At 39.4% G+C, this 20,816-nt stretch overlaps 1 protein-coding gene and 1 long non-coding RNA gene across 8 annotated transcripts in view; both read right to left on the bottom strand.

Moving 5' to 3' along the window:
* Positions 1-20,816, bottom strand: part of LOC103471094 (glutamate receptor 3) — a 102,123-nt gene that overhangs the window by 64,243 nt on the left and 17,064 nt on the right. For all 7 annotated transcript variants that reach the window (XR_534585.2, XM_008419897.2, XM_017307091.1 and 4 more), the window contains exon 3: positions 4,820-5,059. Coding sequence is in view for 6 of the 7 variants with exons in the window: in XM_008419897.2 (XP_008418119.1) it covers positions 4,820-5,059 (240 nt within the window). In the remaining variant the exon portion in view is untranslated. The remainder of the gene's footprint in view (positions 1-4,819; positions 5,060-20,816) is intronic.
* Positions 6,064-10,408, bottom strand: LOC108166648 (uncharacterized). The gene is made up of 2 exons (XR_001776990.1): positions 10,270-10,408; positions 6,064-6,728 (listed from the first exon to the last, which is right to left on the bottom strand). It is a non-coding gene; the product is annotated as an uncharacterized LOC108166648 (long non-coding RNA).

Here is a 20,816-nt window from a genome sequence, read left to right as displayed (position 1 = left end):
GTGTGTGTGTGTGTGTGTGTGAAGAGTTTCCTTCTGCTTATTCGTTCAGATATTAATCAAAGAAGAGGGTGGTGATAGTTGCTTTGGCTCTTTCATCTCTCTCTATCCACATGCATATTAACATGCACACATAAGGAAGGTTGTCAATTTATTACCACAGATAAGAGGAGAGCAGTCACTTATTATGACGGTGTAACACCGCCTGCGCAAGCTCCATTTGCTTCAGCTGCTGCTCTTCCATTGCGACATCTGCTTTCAAACGGCTGCCGCATATTGGCATTTAGGATACAAATTTCCCATCATTTTTCTCCAATACTTGTGAGCCTGAAGCGTATGGACATCGCTCTCTGACTGAAAGCACGGCACAGAGGGCTAAAAGCATTTTTTTGCCTGTCCAATAACAGTGCTAAATGAATAGTGTGGCTGTAATTAATCTTTTTTATCGACTGAATAAAAACCTCTTGGTACTACTCAGCTGTTTTTCCCTCTCTGTATTTTTCTCTCTAATAGGAGAGTTTGGAAAATAATTGCAAAGTTGCTGCCAGTGTTGTGGATGATCAAATCTTTTATCAAACACAAATTAGAAAGCAAAAGGGAAAATATATTTCAACAGGTGATTAGTGTTGCACATTCCGAGCACAGGGTCATTTGCAATTCTCATTTATTTATTTATTTATTTATTTAACCCAATGCCTGTGTTCAGCACATCATAAATGCAGCCTCTCATGAAAAGGGACTGTGTTATATTTAGCTTTTATTGTTGTTTTCACCTCTGTCCCCTCTGACGATCTTGTACATGGAAATTATTTTTCTAAACACGTCTCCCTAATTTAATTTTTCAAGAAACATTTTGAAAGAATAAGCAAAAGCCGTGTTTCCATCAGACAAACAAAACACCAAAACAAAACTGCCTGGCAATAAACTAAAGTCGTGCAGTCTCACATTTTCAGCAGGGCAAAGTTCTTACATAAAACCTTCATTTTGTTGCTAAATTATTGTCAGGTGTAGTTTGATTCAAGATGGCATCTAAAATGTGATGATTGTATGTTTTACCTGGAGAAAATGTCACCTAAACAGGTAAGAAAGAAACTTTTACGCAGCCACTAACACATGAATAAGGTCGGGTCAGAATCAAACAGTCAACAAGCGATCACGTACAGGACGTTGGTTTTTGCTCACACCCTTAAAGGGCCACAAGACACACCTAGCTGAGTTCCTGTGAAACCTCTCCCACTGCAACATCATGGTGTTTTGTGTGATTTACAGCTAAATACTAAACACAGCAATCATAGCAGAGAGGAACAACTATTAGAAGTTCACAAATTCAGAAGAAGAGGAAATAGTCATTGACAAGCTGCAGTGTCTCATTTTATTTTCCATGTTGTGGGAAAAAATAAGAACAGAAGGCATCAGTAGGACGTTCTCCTGCTGCACAGGACCAGAACCGAGCGGGCGGAGCTCGGTGTTTTGGGCCGACGGTACATTGCCTCAGAAAATTGTCATCCTGCTCTCAGCAGGCTGACAAAGCTTCTGGCAGGTGAGCAGTCAAGGCTGTTTTGCGCATAAACGAACACGGCCACAAAATTCAGATCATTCACACAATAGCTGTGCATGCAGAGAACGAAAAGTTTGCTAGGAGGGTTGTGACAAGATGGGACAGACGATATGAGGCCGAGAACAAAATGATGCGATTTTTATCATGCAACTGCAACCTTGAGAACCAATTTCCGCAAGTCGGCCCGACCATACGGAGCTCTTTAAGAGCAGAAAAAAAAACAGAAAAAATACAATGTGGGGAAGTCAATGAAATGGCAAAGAAGGTGGTGGTCAATGCATATGGGAAGAATGTTGTGATTTAAATGATAATAAAACAGTAAAAAATGTTTTTGTCACTCTTTTTTTTTAGGAAGGGTAAAGTTTCCAGGGGGTCTTCCTTTATTTGGTTGGCCAAGACATGACAGACTTCTAGGTTTTATCTTTGGACGGTTTTATTGGAAGCAATGATGCTTTGAACAGGTTTGAAAAGAATCACAGAGCAAATTAAAAAAATCTCAACAAAGCTTTGAAAACAGAATTGTTAAGAGATTGTTGCACTTTACGATTCCCGGTCTCAGGACACTTGCTACATGTCTTCAGTTTCTTACAACTCTACCCTGTTTCTTTAAAAAACAAAGTGACTGTTCAATAAAGGTCACAAGTGTCCCAAATATGTAAAACATAAGTGTTGTACACTGATCAATATGGATTCTGTGTTTTAACCAGATTTAAATGTTTTGCTTTATATAATTTAACCCTTAAAACCATTTAAGTTTAAAATACAGACGCAGAGAAATAGAATAATAGACAGGGTTTTTTTTAATCTTGCCCTTTCCCTAAGATTTTTGTTTTATTTTTGTTTTAGTTTATCAAACCAAGTCAACATTTGACTGAAAAAAACTAGAATTTGTCCGTTGTGGATCAAAGTGCACATCTCATCTCTTTGAGTGTGTAGATAATGTCGTCATGAAAAATCTGATCAGAATAATAGATGAAAATCATTTGAAAGACTTTACTTGCAACGTATTGAATTGTCTGCCAGTTTTCCCCTTCCTTCAGAGCGAGTCTAAAAGGAAAACATGCACCCTTGAAAGCAGCTTCCCCCCCGTCACTCCTTTCTTGCTTTGGCCAGCAGTCAGTGTCCACGATGCCAGGGGAGCTGCACTACCTGATAAGCAAAGGTAGAGGCTCTCTGACACATCTGTCTGCTTGATGAGCCAAGTGTCAAAGCCCCCCAAAGTGCTGGATGAAGTGCATCAATAAACGACTTTAATCCCCTCCTGGGGCCAATGTCCTCCCACTAATAAGGGATCGTTTTACACCGCTGGCTGTAAGCAGAGAGGCAAAAGTGGCTTGGCATGCGCCTCAGCACGCGGATGTGCTCTACGCTGGGAATTGTCTGTACACAGGTAACAGGCTGTAAATCACAGGCGCCTGCTGTTGCTTTAATTGCCGGACTGAATTGGTGTTTGCTTCCTGTTTGTTTCTTTTCTTGTTTTACCTCCCTCTGTTGCCCCCTTTTGCCATTTTGGTTGTTTTTTTTTAAAAGACCATGTCCATTTGTCATCACTAGCTCTCCATCTTTCCAATACTTCCTGCAGTGTTGAATTTCAGGCCATTTTCCTCTGATATGACTCCAGCTCTATCCCAGAAAGTTTCAGACACTACAGAAAGTAAAATAAATAAAAAAAATTTAAAAAACAGAAGCACAGGGGCTGAGCAGTATTAGTTGTTCTGAAGGACATGTGGGTTGCTTGCATCCGCAGGGGAGATCCAACGAGTGTCCTAGTCAGAGTGACCCTAATTAACCACATATTATCTACAGGCTGTGCAGAGGATTAAGGCCCTTAGCTGTGGACCGTACAGGCCTGGAGACCCAGGAAGAGAGGACTCCGCATGAAAACCCACTTCATACTCTGCCTCAAACCTGAATTTAGATAAAGGTGGGAACGTGAGACTGGACCTCAAAAGATCCAAGTAAGGAGGCAGAATGCGGAAGAGAAATGTGGCTGGGATTAAACGGTTGCATAAAATTGAAACATTTGCCTCTGTGTTTTCCATTCTTGCCTTTTATTAAACCTAAATATTGTGTTATGAGGCAAGGATAACTCAAGGAAATACAAAAAAGCAATGATTAAAATGATAGTTTTATATATATATCAAATGCAACCGTCCTAACTAGCCTAGCACCATGTGAAAAAGTAATCACCTTCTTGTTAACTTGTTTACTGTGGCTAAAAAAAATTGTTTTCGTTTTTATTCCTTTAGGAAAACTAAGTTCAATTTCACTAAAGCTGCCAGATCTGTACAATCAACAAAATGTTCAAAAATAACATCTATGACAACATAAATAAGGCCTAGAGGTCTTAAAATATTATCTCCTTGTGTTTAAATTTATTTTAAACTGTTGATGAAAACGTCTTCATGGTCTTAAAACGTGCGACAAAAAAAGCTAAAAGAATACATCTGTAGAGGATAAATCCTTTTTCACAGCACTGGATCTGCTGGTCAGGGCTTTTCTCTATAATTACTAAATATAGCAACCCCAATTCACAATGCACGTTCCCAGGAAAACACCGTTTCTGGCACGCCTACAAAGAGGAACAGATATTTTGACTTCGTCTGTCATCTCCTGGAAATCTCCCTCTCCCCCCGGCAAGGTGATGTTTGAACAAATTGAAGCTACGGTAGGAGGAGAGGATCGCTTTTCTACTGAGAGATAATGAGCTCATTTCCCCGCCTGACATTAGAAATCCAAGAAATTAACACTTTCCTGTGTTGACAGGTTGTCATGTACACAGCATCCACAATGCAAGGCAATCTGGGGACTTGCACAGAGACCCCCATTGAAGCAACACAACGAACGGCTCCCGCAGGCCGCAGGAGAGTCTGACTTCGGTTGGAAACACTTTAGTAGCAGCTGTGACATCCTCATTTCAGTTGAAAGACGAGCCAATATCAACAACACGATTAAAGAGGAGATTAACTGGCATCAACCAGTCAACTGTTGGATGGAATCAAACGCTATAGCTCATAAAAGTGCTATTGCTTTTAGAGGGGTAGAGTATTACAAGGGCGATGCTTTGCAAGTGAATGCATTTCATATTTTCATAACACCAAAATATTCTATTAGAGAGTTATAACAGTGCAACTCTTCATAAGGCTCCCATGGGGTATTACAGAGCAAATTTAAACTTCCATTATCCTGCTACACGCAAGCTTTATGGAGTCACTGCAACTCAGTTCTCCGCTGCAATTCCCGGCTCAAAACTCTTCAACTTACCTCGATCGGTGTCGTAGAGGTAAACAAACTTCTGCCACTTGTAGTAGGAGAGCAGGCTGAGCACAGCGCCCCTCAGGGTCGGCCGCATCTGGATGACAAACTGCACCTCGTTATCGGTGGGGTAACTGGGCGTGACAAAGGAGGTGTGCAGAGCGCCGCAGAAGGAGGTCAAGGTGTTCATGGACTTCTTGTCGTAGAATCCGAAGATGGCGTACACCCCGCGGGAGAACTGCGAGCAAACTGCAGGGACAGCAAAGTGCAAGAGGACACGCGTCAGCAAGTTTTCACTTTTGTGAGCTTGAGCGTCGTCACTTCAGGCTGGAATCGTTCTTTATGTGGCAAACACACAGCAGACTGAAAAAAAAGGGATCATCTGCATGTAAATGCTCTTTGTGCGATTGATAACTCAGAGACGACTAATGAAAAGAATGGAAGTAAATAAACACACAAATGTAGACGCTCACAGCATCAAGCTGTGACATTTTCCTTATTTTATTTTTAATGGCTTTCAGGATGCATGTGACAATCTACAGCGTCTTGAGAGAGTATTTATGCCTCGATGTTTTTTTTTTTTGATCATTTCTCACATCCCAATCACAAATTTCAACATGTTATATTGGAAATTTATGTGACAGACCAATACAAAGTAGTACATAATTACAAAGCAGAAGGAAAATTATTTTCAACATTTTTGATTTAAAAAAAAAGTGTTGCACATTTGTAATCCCCTTTACTTTGCGACCACAAATAAAATTCACCATTTAGTGAATAGAGATTGCCTGTAGTTCATTCTCAGAAGAACTGTTTTGTGAAAGCCTCAGAGAATGACATTTAGAGCAGGCTCATGTGAGAAAACACTGCTTCCTTCACTTTCTAAAAGTGGAAACATTATGGCTTAATAGCTAACAAAAGTTTTACTGTTTTGGTCTTAATTCAACATAGCATATGTGGCAAAAAACAAAAACAAATGCTGCACATAGTGATAAACACTCCCTCCCTACTCTAAAAACGGATATGGGTTTGTCATAATGTCTTTTTGTTGCTGGCCACAGAAAAGAGAACTAAAAACAGGGAATTATTATCACATGAAATTCCTGTACTATAAAATGAAACATGTGGCTATTGAAAAATGTGACACACAGAAAATTGAGAATACTTTTTTTGCAGAGCATTATAATCCCTAAAGAGTGCCGACAAACCTTTTTGTAATTAAACAAGAATCAGTGCTACAGATGATATCAATATGATGAGTAATATCTGATTTTATTTTCATTTTTACTTTATGAGATTTTCTAAAGAAAGCATTCATCATTACACCGCAAGGACTTGAAGAATCTTGGCTGAAAAGACTAAAAACTCACGACGACCGTTTGATGAATAAAACATTTCATAAATCAGCCTGGAAATGACAGCACCAAACTGTCACTCTAAGAGAATGCAATATAGTTTTGAAGATTCACATTTGTAAGTGAATTCTGTAAGCATAAAAAGATAGAAAACTTTAGGTCATTTCATAAAAATAAAAAAAAAATAACAAAACAATTTCTTAAATGTTTAAATGCGCAATGCAATTTCAAGCACTGGTGTATAGAAAACTGAGGTCAAAAGTCATCTGGTGACGTCCAAATCAGTGCACTGCGTCCAAAGAGACAGCCCGCTTTCCCACAGGATCTGTTGATAAAGGCTGCAGCTTGTATGTTGGGAAAGTGGCAGGCAGCGGATAGAAACGTCACAACATTCAGTGAAAGCTTCCAGCTCCAGCTCCAAGCTCCCAGCAGTTATCTCTCTGCTCCCTCATCCAAAGTGAACAAGTCACTGCAGTATTCACAGCAGCTGTGAGCGCTGCTGCTTCCTGTCCCCGCTTCAGTCGGCTCCCTCCAAAAGAGCTGCGAACGTCAAACCTTTTCACCTCCAGTAAAAAGAAAAAAAACACACACTTTCAGCAGTCTCGTAAATAATAGCTTTCAGTTGTGGCAGGTTGTGGCACGTGTTTAATGTAACAAGTGTCATCAAATTCAAAATAGCTTTTCTTTTTCTTCTTTTTGTTACACAGGCCAAATGAGTTTGGAAAAAAACAAAAATCCCTAAAAAGTAAAAAAAAAAACAACAAAAAAAAACGATGCTTAATTGTGTATTTACTTTCAGAGTGAGAATAACAAATATTTTATTAGTTTTGACGTCTGGAAAAAAAACTCAAGACAATCCCGGAATTGTGCAGCTCAGTAAAATGATCCATTTTCTTCGTCAGAAAGATCTTCTGGCATTTCTTCAGAGACCACAAAAAAAATGGTTTGCGTATTCATCTTGCACTCTAGTGAGACAACATAAATTGCTAGGCTTGAACGGCTTCCATTAAGTCAGCAGCCATTAAGGTGTAAACTAATATTAAAAGCTACAGGTGTGTTTTGGTTGCCTGCTCGATCATAAACATATTCTGATTGACTCTCCAGTTTTCCCGCTGGGTAATCAAGCATTCTCATCACTCTTAAACACTTTGAAACACTTTGAATATTACAGTTCAGCAGTTCAGTTGACGGGGGKKGGGGGGGGGTCTGGGGGGAGGACGGCTTCATCCAATCCTGTTTGATGGCTGTTTCAAATATTTGTTTCCGATTCCCTGATGGATATTCAGTTAGGCTACGCTGTGAGATATCGCTTCGACTCCTGCCTTAAATAGGGGGGTGTTAGTAACAAACAGTCACAGAGGTGACAGTTCTTATTTTATGCCCTCTAATCAGGCTGACGATACTTCTTTATTCTCTCCCCGTGGGGGTTTTCAGCCTTTGTGATTGAATGTGCAACCCCCCTCTGATGCTCAAAGAACAACATGATGGTGCTCAGATATTTGGCTCTTAAGCAGAGTTGCTGTGCGAATGAGAGATCTCGTCACTGGTGTGATTTGCCTCATCTGCTTTAATTACGTTCCCTTCCCATCTTTGCTCAGACAAGGACCTCTTCCAAAGTATTCCGGATCTCTGTCTTTCTCTCTCTTTCTCACACACGCACACACAACAAAGCTTCTTGATAAGTGAATCAACAACCGGACTGCGGCATTGTGGGTAAGGGCTGCAGGGTGAGAGGGACAATCTCCCAAAGTGAACGGGAGCCAGTGAGAGTTGCAGCCCCAGTCGAAACCCGTCTTCCTCTGCACTTCCTCTTAATTTGGGCGAGCACTGACATAAGACCTATCCTACGGGTCTAGATCCAGCAGCTCCTTTATCTCGGCTGAAGCTGTCCTGTGCTTTTAGGGTTAACCTTTGAGCAAGCCCAGACGTCGCTACCAAATAATCCCCTGTTGAAACCCTTTGAAACCCCTCTCTGAGACGCACTTATTCTAGTGGAAATGTTTTGGGGGGCTGCTGTGATTCCAAGAACAATGCCATCTTGAATAATCTGAGCTCAATAAAGATTGTCTCACAGAGGTGACATTTGCACAGACGCATTCTGCTTTTGTTTTGCGGGCTTAACTCCGGCCGTTTTCTTTCCAAAAGACATGCCTGCACCCTCTCCTCCTTTTACGCAACCCATACCTAACTATTGCTGAAGGTAGTAAACAATCTTGTCTTCAGAATCTGCCGCCGCACCTCCGCCTTTGGAGTCAGCCTTAATGAACATCAATTGTGCCTGCTTATACAGCACCAGGGGGCTTGTTGTTGTAGCAATGTGTATATGTTGCGCTATAGACCCCGCTAGAGTTATTCTACCACTACATACAATTAACGGGAGCAGCGATATTGATTTTTAGTAGAGCACTTTAAGCTTGGTGCAGAAGGCTCTTGTTTTTTCTCTCTCAATCACTACTGGACAAGTTCCAGTTAAAAGCAAACATATAAACGGCCGTCTTCAGGGCTTTGCTGCTTTTGCTAACTAACAAACAAGCAGGTGCATGGATGGAAATGAAAATAAAAAAATGCATCCTTCATCCAGCTGAGGCGGCTTGATGTGGGCAATGGCTTTCTGCCAAGAGAAGCATGGCTTGGCAGAGAGACATGACGCAAGATAAGTTATCTGTCATTGGCCCCGGAGCTAGTTTTCAACTGCTTAATTGTATGTCCAGTCAATGGGAATGGGCGCTCCCTATTTAATGCACAGTGTAAGCACTGCAAAAACGTTATAACGATATTGTTTTGCCATGCAGGTGCCTGATAATGTTGAAGTTAGTGCCTGATTAGAAGCTAATGATTTGCCCCAATGATAACAGACTGATGCTTCGAGTGCATTTCACCACACCTTGCTCAAAATATTAAACATTTTGCCATTTCAGTCATTACCTAAATAGGCTTACACTGAAAATAACTTGAACATGATTTGAGATTTGTGAAGTCTATTTGTAATATCACTTTCAGCAGCAATTGCAATATATTCCAAATGTACCATTATCATAGCATGCAATGACTGCCCGTGTGTTAGCAGTTGATCATTAAAGATCTGCCTTTGTCATGTTTTAAAATGCATAAAGTAAAACTATAATTCTCTACTTCTCTCATGTTTGGTTATTGTTGTTGCCTTTGATGTTTTTACAGCGCAGCCTTTGGGTGGAGCTCACGCTGACACCCCAGAGTGAAAACCACATGTCTGCAGAAAACCATCAATCTTTTCTCATTTGTAGTGATGTTAATCCATTCTTGTCTTCAAAGTATCCAACTCATGGAAACAATCAGCAATACTAAGTTTTTGTTAGTCTGATTTACAGCTTTCTTCTGTGACCGATTTGCTAACAGGACCTATTTGCAGCTTTTAGGAGATGCAAGCTGGTTTCTGGTGATGTCTAGAAATTAGACCACACAAGAAGCTGAAAGGTGTTGGATTTTTAATCAGGTAATCAGGTTGATGGCTCGGGTGGTTACCTATAAAAAGAGAATTATTCCAGATTAGTCTATGATAGCTACCAGTAGTTTATTTTTATGTCGCACAAGAAACTGATAGTAAATTGTTTATGCTTTATGTGGGTTTTAACCTGATGGTCTTGTATCTTTAGCACTGTAATTCCTCCAGGTCTGAATTATTACCCAACAGGCTGAGTTAATGTAATGTTAATTTATCTCAGTCCTGACAGAAGGTGTGCAGGTCATGATCTACGCTGAGTAACGCTTTATGGGATTATGGACTTTCGTAGAGGAGGTTATGTCATTTCTTTTCTAGTTGGATGCGACAAAAAGAGGAAGGTTGCTCTTTATTTAGGGAAACTGAATTTAGAGTTGTTACAGTTGACTTTCTATGGCTCTCCCCTCGCTCAATCCTGTTGGTAAGTTATGGACCGTATTTGTGCCGAACGCTCTCCAAAGCAACTTAAAAAAACGACACAAAAATAAATGGAGGACTCACTCAACTCGGCTTTCTGTGAACATTACGGTTTCTCATGCAGCCTCAGTGGAGAAAAAAGACGGGGGCAAAAAGTAATGCATCTTTAAAAAGCAGTACCTCACTCTGCATTTAGCTGAATTACTCACCTGAAACAACAACACTGCTAGGGTACCAGAAACAAGTTAGCGGACGTGACGTCATACGGCTACCTGCAGCGTCTGAGGAATCTCCGCTAATGAGATGCGGGGTTGGGGGGAAGGTTTCCCAACAACCGTGCATGACACATTCAGGTACAGCTAGAAAATTAGAGTTTCTAAATGTGAAACAACCCCAAAGTGGTTCAAATACGTTTTATTGTGAAACATGTTGTATTCTAGCATTTCTAAACCATTTTCTGTTAATATTATTGCATAATTGATCTATCCACACACAGGCAATGTCTGTTTAGTTTTCCAAGTAAAAATAATAATAAAAAAAGCCGCTCGTGCATTTCTCCATAACCATCTTCTTTAGTCACAGAATATTTTAACAGCCTCACATTTCTACTGTAATTACTATAACCTACACCTTTGCTAGATTGTTATACATAATGAAAAAGTATTCCTACCTTAAAATATTTTTTAGTTTTATCCAGTTACATCTACAAACTGTATTGAGATGTCATAGACCTTCCCAAATTCATTCATAATGGTGAAGTGGAAAAAAAAAAGATACAAAATAAAAATCCACAAACTGTGGTGTACATTTGTATTGAGCACCATCTACTCTGATGCCAATAAATAAAATCCAGTACAACCTACCATCTTCAGAGATCACAAATAAAGTCCATCTGTAATTTAGTCTTAGTGATCTAGTTGTTCTGAAAAAGCTTCAAAAGTTTCTTAGAGAACATTAGCACAAAAAAAAACAAGCATCATAAACACCAAGGACCAAAGCAAATAGGTCAAACACAAAGTTGTGGAGAAGTTGCCACACTTTTCACATTTTTTTATTTACAAAATATTTTAAAAGCTATGTATCCTTTTTCTTCAATTTTTCAATTTTGTTGTAACACAATTACAGTGTATTTATGTTGGTTTAGTACAGAAATATCCCAAAGCAATGCAGTGAATTTTGCAGTTATTACTTGAAAAAAAAAGTGAAAAGTTTAATGGTTATGAATACGCTTGCAAGGCAATTCAAATGTTTTATAAATTTCTTGTTTAGAAAATCGGAGATCTAAAGTGCATTAGATATTAGTGCTGTTCTTGAGATTCTTGAAAATGTAATGTTAATTTAATCTTAAAGTCATGTATTGATAATCCCTAAACGGTTTTGTGCTTCGACAGGTTGTAAAAAGCAAAGCTAGTCATTTTTGTAGACGTGACTAGCTACGGCATTTTAATTAAAACTCATACAAAACACTATTCATTTTGGTGCCAGAAGTAGCACACAGATAATCTCAATGAATGTATGAGCAGGTAATTTTACTGTGTAATTTTGTAGCATTACTTTCACCAGCAAGAGGGATACTGATCTCGATTAAATACTGAAAAATGTGATCTAATCAGCAATTAATCTTCCTTAAGCTGGTGGGCTTAATTTTAAAAAACCGGCGCACGGAAATAAAGATGACCAATTTGCTTTTACTCGGTGCTAGTGGGAAAAGATAAAGTGCTGGCTATTAAAACCGTGAATACTTGTAAGAAAAAAAAAGAGAACAAGGGTTGCTTTTTATTATTTGAAAACTTTGTACCTTTTTGTTGTTACATTCATTTGCTGCATCACTTATTTCCTACTAATGTGAATGTATAGAAGAACATAGGAAGTAAGACTGAACTAGAACAGAAACTTCTTTCATTAATACGAAAACAAAACCCCTGAGTAATGTATTATATGTATATGTATAATCATATTGTATTATCATATTTAAAGCAAATAAAAGCATGGATCAGAATTATTATGCTCCGAAATGTACACTGTTTAACACTTTATAACAGAGTTGTCCTCCTCTGCTGCACTGACCCTCCTTCTCTTCCATCACTTCAGCATCTCCCTCTTGTCTCGTCTTCTTTACCCTCGCATCCCAATTTGACCTCTTATTTTTTTCTCTCCTGTCTTTTGGCCATCTGGTCATCCCCCAAAGCACACATCCTCTTCAGGCCTGGCAGTCTTTCTCTCCACCTGAGTGCCTCTCACTTTTCTCCCCCTCTCAGATTGTTTCCCCCATAATATCGCTCGGCTCCCATCAGTGGAGCGCAGATTCACGCCGGACTTCGGCAGAAACAAAAAAAAAAAAAAAATTGAGCAGCGCGGTGTGGTGGAGCAGAAGGCGCTGTGCAGAAATGCCCTGGCCTCAAGTTTCATCTCTTAGCAATTAAATAGGAATGAAATAAATGTTACGCTCCGGCTGGAAATAAAGGCAGCCGAGTTGCTCTCCAACTCTGAAGAAGTTATGTATCGGCTAATGTGATTCCGGGAGCATCACCTGGAATTTCAATAAGGCTAATTTTATTTAGGTCGGACAACCATGTGCATGCAGACAAAGTCATTACAGAGGCTTGTTTTTGACTGAGTGGTAAACAACACACCACATATCCCTCTCATCTGCTCCTTCTCTTTTCTGTTCTCCTTAATCCTATTTTTTTCCTCTCTTCTTTCTCTGCAGCTAAGTGTGGCTCTCCTCCCCCCCTCTTCCTGCAGCAGGAAACCATGCATCCCATCTCCAGTTCACTGGTCAAACACACAGTGTGCCGCCCTCATTCCCTTCTATAATCAGGACACTCGGTAGCGTACGGGGATGTTACATTTCCAATGCATCACTTAAGATGGCTGACCTGCTGTGCCAGTTCAGAGGGAAATGTGACGTCTTCCTGGCACTCTGGGCTTATTCATGAAACAGATTACGAATTAAATAATGGCAATCATTTCAAAAATGTATAACTTTCCACAGGCTCATGGTAATTGGGCCTCAATGCTCTCTCTGGCACAAAAGAGGCTTTGGTACTGGAGCCAGGAATGGTTAATGTCAACGATGATTGTATGGCATTAGCTGTGTTTCTCGCCACAAAATCCACGTTCTCACTTTCCCTCTTTGGCTCAGCTTCTTCCTTTCTCACGTTTCCTCCATTTTCTGCCAACGTCTCAGTCTCTTTCTCCCTCTGGTCCTCCTCACTGCCGGTTTCTCCCACTCTCCCCGCTGCTCCCATCTAACTCGCCTACATCAGGGCCCGCCATTGCTGCTCTGAACTGAAGGAGGACCGCTGTCACAAGGAGATCTCTTGTAAGTGCCCAAGGGGATTGCATCAGCTCTTGTCATACAGAGACATGAAGTGCTTCAAACTGTTAACTCAAATGGCAGACCCAGATTCAAGAAGTACTCAACGGCCACGATGCCGTGAGATGATAAAGGCAAGCTGTTCCTAGTCCTGCTGAATCAACTTTGAATTATCTGATCTGCAAAAAAATCACACCAGCGCAAAGGCCAGGACAAAATGTGGGAATGTTAAGAATAAAGAATAGCTTAGCTTTTATTATCTTGTACCTTTCAGGGACATAACAATTTGTGATTATGATGACACTTATATTTAGCATTGATTAAGGTCAAATGAATTATGCCTTTGGATAAATGTCACACAATATTATAATTTAAAAAAGTATGGCAAAGCTGAGTTCTATCTTTGATTGCATAATCCATCTCTTTTACTTGCAAAGTCAAATATGTCCAGAAATGTTACAGTATGGACGATCACTGCAGAGCCTATCACACTATAATAACTTTACACATGGTGGTGGCAGCAACATGCTGTGGGGCAGTTCTGTAAGAAAACATGTTTATAATTTTAACAATCTTAAGTAAGGTGGAGGACTTGTGATGCTGTGGCCATGTTTGTCTTTCAAAATCCCTACTAACTCCTTTTAATTTAATTCAGCATAGTGACTTTATGTATCATGGTCGGCAGTGTTTGTATATTTTATTTTTTATTTTTATATTTTTACTTTTTTTTTTCTAGTTATACTAACTACTCTAAGTAGAGCCAAATTTACAACATGCATATAAACACACAATGCACAGTCTGATACGCATCTATAGGTTAGGATCAGGCAGGAGGCTGGACTCAAACATTTTATCCAAAATCCAAAAGTGTTGTGCTTAGGTCACTTTCTGATCTTTTTTTTTTTTTTGTCTTGCCTAAATTCCGACAATTAATGGTTAGAAATCGCTGTTCTTTGGACTTTTGGTAATAAACATAAAATCAAAGCCAGCAGATGTTTTGCAGGTGATCGCATCTAAAATTCACTTTGCTTTTCACAGAAGCTCTGACTCCGTACAAGAAACTCTGGATTTGACATCTGCCCCATGTTCAAGCTGCCAGGTTGTGAATTCCCAGAGCTCGGTGCCTCATCTGCTGTTTGGGTTGGAAAACAAGCACAAGCAAGTCACTGGTGTATTCACATCTGTGTCTGCATTTTTTATTTATTAATTTTTTTTGCATATATGCAAGTGCTTGCCTGGTGACTGTATATTGGACAATAGAGTCTGGCCTGGTAATGCTTTCAAGCTGCAGTTTCTTTGCCCAGAAAACATGAAGGAATAGTTACTGTCAAAGTTGAAAGAAACTTACAACGTACTTTGGGCAACTTCTACGTAATTTTGTGTCGTTTTTAGCCAAATTAACTTGTCACCAAAATAAACAAATGAAATAACATATATTTGTAGAAATCTGACAGCCAGAAAAGCTTTGAAATTGGTTTCCACTATCTACAATTTTGTTCCTATCTTAAGATTTTTTTTAAATATATTTTTACCTGTTTGGCTGAATGAAGAAAAGAAAGTACTTCTATCCATTACATGTATCATGAGAATCAAAAAAAGCACGACGAGAGACAGAATTAATTATATTATAATCTCTTGTTTTCAGGCATGTAAATCGGCAAAAGTACAGATTTTCAACATTATCATCATCATTAATTGTTTATGATAGCATATAATGTAATATTATAAATAGCTCTTGGCAGTGATTATCAATAAAATGTAGAATAAAAATAAACAAAGACATTTTGTTGGTCCTTCTGCCCAAAGTTTGATTATTTTCTTTCTTTTAAAATGAGCTAAAAAAAATGAAGGAAAAAAAACATAGCAGTGTCATGCCAGAAACATCAAGATGCCTATTTAATTGAACTTAAAAAAAAAAAAACATGTCTCATCTGGTGTTTTATCACTTTTCCAAAAGAAATGATGTGGAACAAATGCTCGTTTTGAGTCACTGTGGTCCTATAAGCAATCTGTTCAGTAAATGGTTCATGCTTGAATTAAGCAAAAGGCAAACACTTGCACTTTTCCTTTAGGTGTATCATAAAATTTCCAGCATTAGGTCTGTCGATTGTCTGCGTGTCAAAATCTTTCGTTTTCATGATTAATGCCCCGACACATCAAAAGTTTTCCCACTTTGAGTTGGAAAAGACAGAAAATGTGCCATGAATGCGAAATAGACCTGTGGAATTGAGACACAAAGGTCAGCCTATGTGCATGTATATCTCAACACACAAGACTTCATTTCCTATTCTCTTTCCTGCTTTGTGCCTCGCAGTCCTTCAGCCGTCAGCCTCCTTGCCTCTCCATCTGCCATCTTGCCGGTACAGTCAGGTACAGGCGTCCGCTGAGCAATCCTCAAGGGACTCTGTGACTCAAGTCCGTCTCCTTCAGACAGATATTTTCCCCTCTGTGGTCTTATAGTAATGTCTTTGTATAAAATGGCTAAAAACACTGCATGACACAGACAGCAAGTAAAAAAAAAAAAATAGAAGATGTTTGAATAAGGGTGCACCTCAAACATTTAAAACAACAAAACCACTCCAAAAGCGATGTGGTTGATCTGCAGAATAATCAGTTTCATAAGACTCCACTGATACATTCTGCATGCCCCTATTCTCTGCATGCCATCTCCTTGACGCATGCAATTAGGACTATCTGTGTGAGGAGATAACAGACCTCACCCCTTTGGCCCTCGCTTTACCTCCGCCATGACACACACAGAGATCCCATCCTATTACAGAGTGCAAATAACCTTTTCTTCAGCAGGCTCATGCAGTCCACTATTTGCTGCAATGCAGAGGGGGAGCGGGGGGGAGTTCTACTGAACTTGTCTCATCCCTTCAAAGTTGATCACTCTGCTCACCTGTCATCACAGTTTACACTGAGGATGGAGGCTAAACACTGACCTTTCCGGTTTCAGCGGTGTGCATTTTTAAGGAGGATTCAGCAGAGTATGAAACATGTAAGGCTTATGATAGTCTGTAATTGGATTTCCTGGAAAAGCTGGTGACAAAGTCCCTCACACACCACTAATCCTCCCAATCGCCACTGCAGGCGCAGAGCGTCCTCTTCTTTCTAGATGAATGTGGAGGAAGTGAAGAGAATGATCCACGAAGTGAGGAAGAGCACGGACGAGGGCGAGGGATACGGGTAGCGGCACAACTGCTTAAGGGCAAATACTTTTCTGAGTGTCGCAGGAGTCAGGCTAATCACCACCTATGGAGGTGGAGGAGAAATGATCAGAGGAAGCGGAGCGCCGAGGTCCACGAGAAAAGGCGAGGAGTGAGACGAAGTTCAGCGTGTCACGCTAAAACAGCAAACATTCAAACTGTTGCTGTCAGAAGTGTTGCTGGCCTCTGCCATCACAGCAGGCGGGGCAGATGAGCTGCGCTGAATCATAAGAGACAGTTCACCTTAAGGCTGCCTTTGAGAGTAAGAAGATGCAAGGGGGAACAAATCTCAGCCCCATCAAAGAGATTAAAGCAACAGCTTAACAAGATGACACTGAAATATTTGATTCAGCTGTAAGACTGTTGATTTGAGCGAAAGGTTCACGCCGGTATTTTTTCTGTGCAATGTCCTGCACACAGCCGACTTGTTTTGAATCCAGTTCATCCAATAAGAAGAATAGCTGTCAGGTAAAAAAATGTAAAAAAAAACAAAAACATTTAAAGCAATGGGACTGAGGAGAAAGAAAGATGAAAGTAAATGCTGGTAAAATGTCCCTAACTTGCCTAGTTTACTGACTTCCACTCCAAACTAGTACACACTAGTGCTATTTGCATATTTTAATTCAGTCAAAGCTTCTCATTTTTTTTCTTTTCTCCAGCAGCAAGGCAAACTTCAGTCTAAATGTGATACATGTTGAGAAATTGTTTAAGTAAATAATTGGCAGGCTGTGGAAGTAATATTTTCATCTAATAAATCTGGATGCTTTCTTTCTAAACCAAAAGTTTTTTTTTTTTTTTTTTTTTACAGTTTACAACGACATTTACAGAGAAAGAGAGAGACTGCATTGGCTGCTGCAGCTTCTTGTTTACTTTACTTGACCTACATCACCCAGACGGCTGCTGTGCGTCTTTTCAAAATGTGGAATTTGAAAAGACGTACAGGATTCACACATGCCACATTTTGCAAACTCGATTATACAAACGCTCAGATGTCAGGTAAGTTGTTTGTTTCTTCAGCATAAAAGTTCAGCAACAGCTACTAGAATAAGACTGTCAAAGGATGGCAAAGGATATGTTTGGAAATGCTGATGAAATAAACAGAGGTTTGTCACAACAGCTGTCCTGCTGCACGACATTCGGTAAAATTCAGACGTCGCCTGATATTTGTCACAGGGCGGCTTCAGTCTTCACCGTGCTATTTACTGAACAATCAGCTCAAAAGTTAATGGATAACTTTTTTTGTTGCAGCTATGAATCAAGGCTCAAATTCACATCTAAAACATTGTGTCTACTGCACAATGACATCAAATCAGGAAGAAGTATGCATCAATCCTGCCACTGACAACATTCACATAAAAAAAATAAGCAAGCTACATGTCACTGAGCAATTTTCAACCTAAATCCCGGTGACAAGGCTGCATTTTAAAACAGAAACCTTAGAGGACCGTTGTCTACCCCGCCATTTGTCGCTTTGTGATAAATCGCAGAATAAGTCAAAGAGGATGGTAGATGGGATCGCATGTTTAACCTTGAAGGCCTCACTTAAACATTTCCCTTTTTTCTGTCTCGGCCTCAGCGCAGGCGTGGTTAAGTATGTAGAGTCCGACATCACTTTCCGTCTTTTTAGTGCCCTCGCTGAGACGGTGCGCTGTTCCTGAATGATAATGCTTTAGAAAGGAGGAGAGAGATTGAAATGGAAAACAGAGGACTTACATGGCCCTGTGACAAAGTGACTGAAATGTAACCTCTTCACATGTCGCCGCCCCCGATGGCACGCTCTTAAAGCAGATTTCATTCTTGCTTGTTAAGATTTTCTCAGACTAAATGAATCGAAGTGAAACCCATATTAAAACCTATACAAACTCAGACATCTAACAGAATAAAATATTGTTGTGTTTTTGTTTTATTAGCGAATAAAATGCTGTATTGCAGGTCACTAATGTAAAATAAACCTTACCGCTAATCACCAGCTCTTTGAATCCCTAAGATGTAACTTAAGAGGATTAGAGGTGTTTTTTTTTTTTATATCCGCTACCTTCAAACTAAAACATCGTTTTCTCAAAGCAATCTTTTTTTTTTCAAGCTATAATTACAACATCGGTATGTAGAATAATAGTAGTGGGGCGTTAGTTGAACTCAGCAGCTCATAGACAAGAGATGCTCCAGAAACAAAGATGTGATTTACATCAATTAGGGGTCTATGGTGAAAAATAAGAGGAAACCCCTTTTTAGTTGTGAAATATGTTACTTTTATGGTTCCATCAATCTGTTTAGTTATTTTCACTGGCATAGAATAAGTGTTACCCTAACGATATCTTGCCAGGTTTGTCTGTGTATCTTTTGTGGGGATTTAAACATGGCCAAACCCTAAAGCCTTGTCAAATAAAGTGGAAACTGGATGTTAATTTGCAGTGTATAAAGTTGCACAAGTCATGTGTGCCACCAAGGTTCAAAATGAAATACTTTTTAACCAGTTAGTGTACCACTAAGAGTTTTGATGCCACCACCATCTCAGCCTATTCAAGCGTTTGTAATACAGAGCTGAGTGAAACGTGGATTAAGTTGCGTTCAGAAGTCAGATTAAGAATGTTTGTAAAGTGACGTTTTAGGCAGGTTTAAATCTCAACTTTTGGTTTTTGAAACATGGATGTTTGCATGTATGGCATCTCATGAAGAGAAATGCAATGCTGGACCATTATTTATTTAAAGTATTTTAATATCTTCATTTGCTTTTATGTGCTGATTGATAGGCATTTATGAAGTAGTGTCATGAAAAAAGTAGGTTTCCTAAAATCGAGTTGTAGTCTGGCTTACGAGAACAACCTTTCCTATTTTCAACACGTTTGTAACAGAAAGAAACTGTATCAAACTACAGGTATGTTCTTGATATGTCACTTAGGCTGGGATATTTTACACTTATCACATTGCCCTATTACAAATTCAGTCACGAACTAAAAATGTACAAGCAACACCCCGGACATACGTTCTTAATATCCAGGAAATCAATGAACTTTGTGGGTGTTTATTATAAATGAATTATTTTCTATCGTGGTACTGATGGAAAGAAATCTGAAAGGGACTATTAAGGTTCTATGCAACATTGCTGCTACAGATATTTTGTTGAGATTAGCTTTTTATTTCCAGCCGCAGTCGACTAATGACAGGATGCACACAGGACCAAATTTGAAAGTGTGAATCAGCTTCCAAGATGGAGCTTTTACTCGAAATAAATAATGTGTTTTGTCATTTTTGCAGTCGCCTTGTTTTTGTCTTATAAATGGGCTTGTCTAACCCAAGGCTTTTTGTCAACATGTACATGGGCTGACTTGGTTTGCTGAACTATTGGGTTTATTTTTAGAAATGCAGCTGTGCGCTCAAAGACTGCTGAGATGTGTTAGGATACCAATATAACTGATGACCTAAAGTGACACCGCAACAGCTTTTTTCAGGGGCATTTGCAAAATACAACCTTTAGGAAGGTAGAAAATGATTTGCTTTCACAGCTCATTATGGACTTTGGATGTAAAAAAAATACACGCTGGCTGCTAAACAACCACTTAAGTTCTCTCATGGAACAAAAGTGTTCATAACTTGTAAATATTTAATTCAGCTTCAGGGAGTCCCAAGGCTAAAAAAGCATTACTTAGACACAAAGCCCTAGAAACTGGAAGCCCTGAAATGTCCCCTAACTTTTTATAAACTTTGGCCTCAAGAGAATGATTTCAAATTTAGGCTTATTTATATACAAAACACACAAAATCAATCCCAGTACAGCTCAGAGGTGGAAACAGACAGAGAAAATATGACCGCCAGCAGGGAAATTTAAAGTCAATGGAAAAATCATAAAAACATATATAGTAATGGCAGAGTAGATGTTTGAGAAATGTACAAGACTCTGAAGAGTTCTTGAGTGATGATGTTGAACAAGAGTTCATTAGGCTGTCAGGTACCCCCCAGAAACACTATTGGTTATCTGACTTATGTTTCAATAGTGAGTTTCATCAGCAGATAAGCCTTATGTTGCCACAGATTTTTTAGGAATGGTAAAAAAAAAAACCTCTGTGGCATGAGCATGACAGATCTGAAAATCACCTCAAGCCGCATCCAGTCCTTATTCAGTCAAGTTGCCTGAGAGTTAAGATGGACCTGAATGGATTGCAGAGACACTTATGCAATATTTAATATTATGTTTAGCAGCAGCATCATCAGTACTTACTTTGTATATATA

The sequence above is a fragment of the Poecilia reticulata genome, linkage group LG10, assembly GCF_000633615.1.
Source record: "Poecilia reticulata strain Guanapo linkage group LG10, Guppy_female_1.0+MT, whole genome shotgun sequence".
NCBI lineage: Eukaryota > Metazoa > Chordata > Actinopteri > Cyprinodontiformes > Poeciliidae > Poecilia > Poecilia reticulata.
This window is presented reverse-complemented; position numbering and strand designations above follow the sequence as displayed.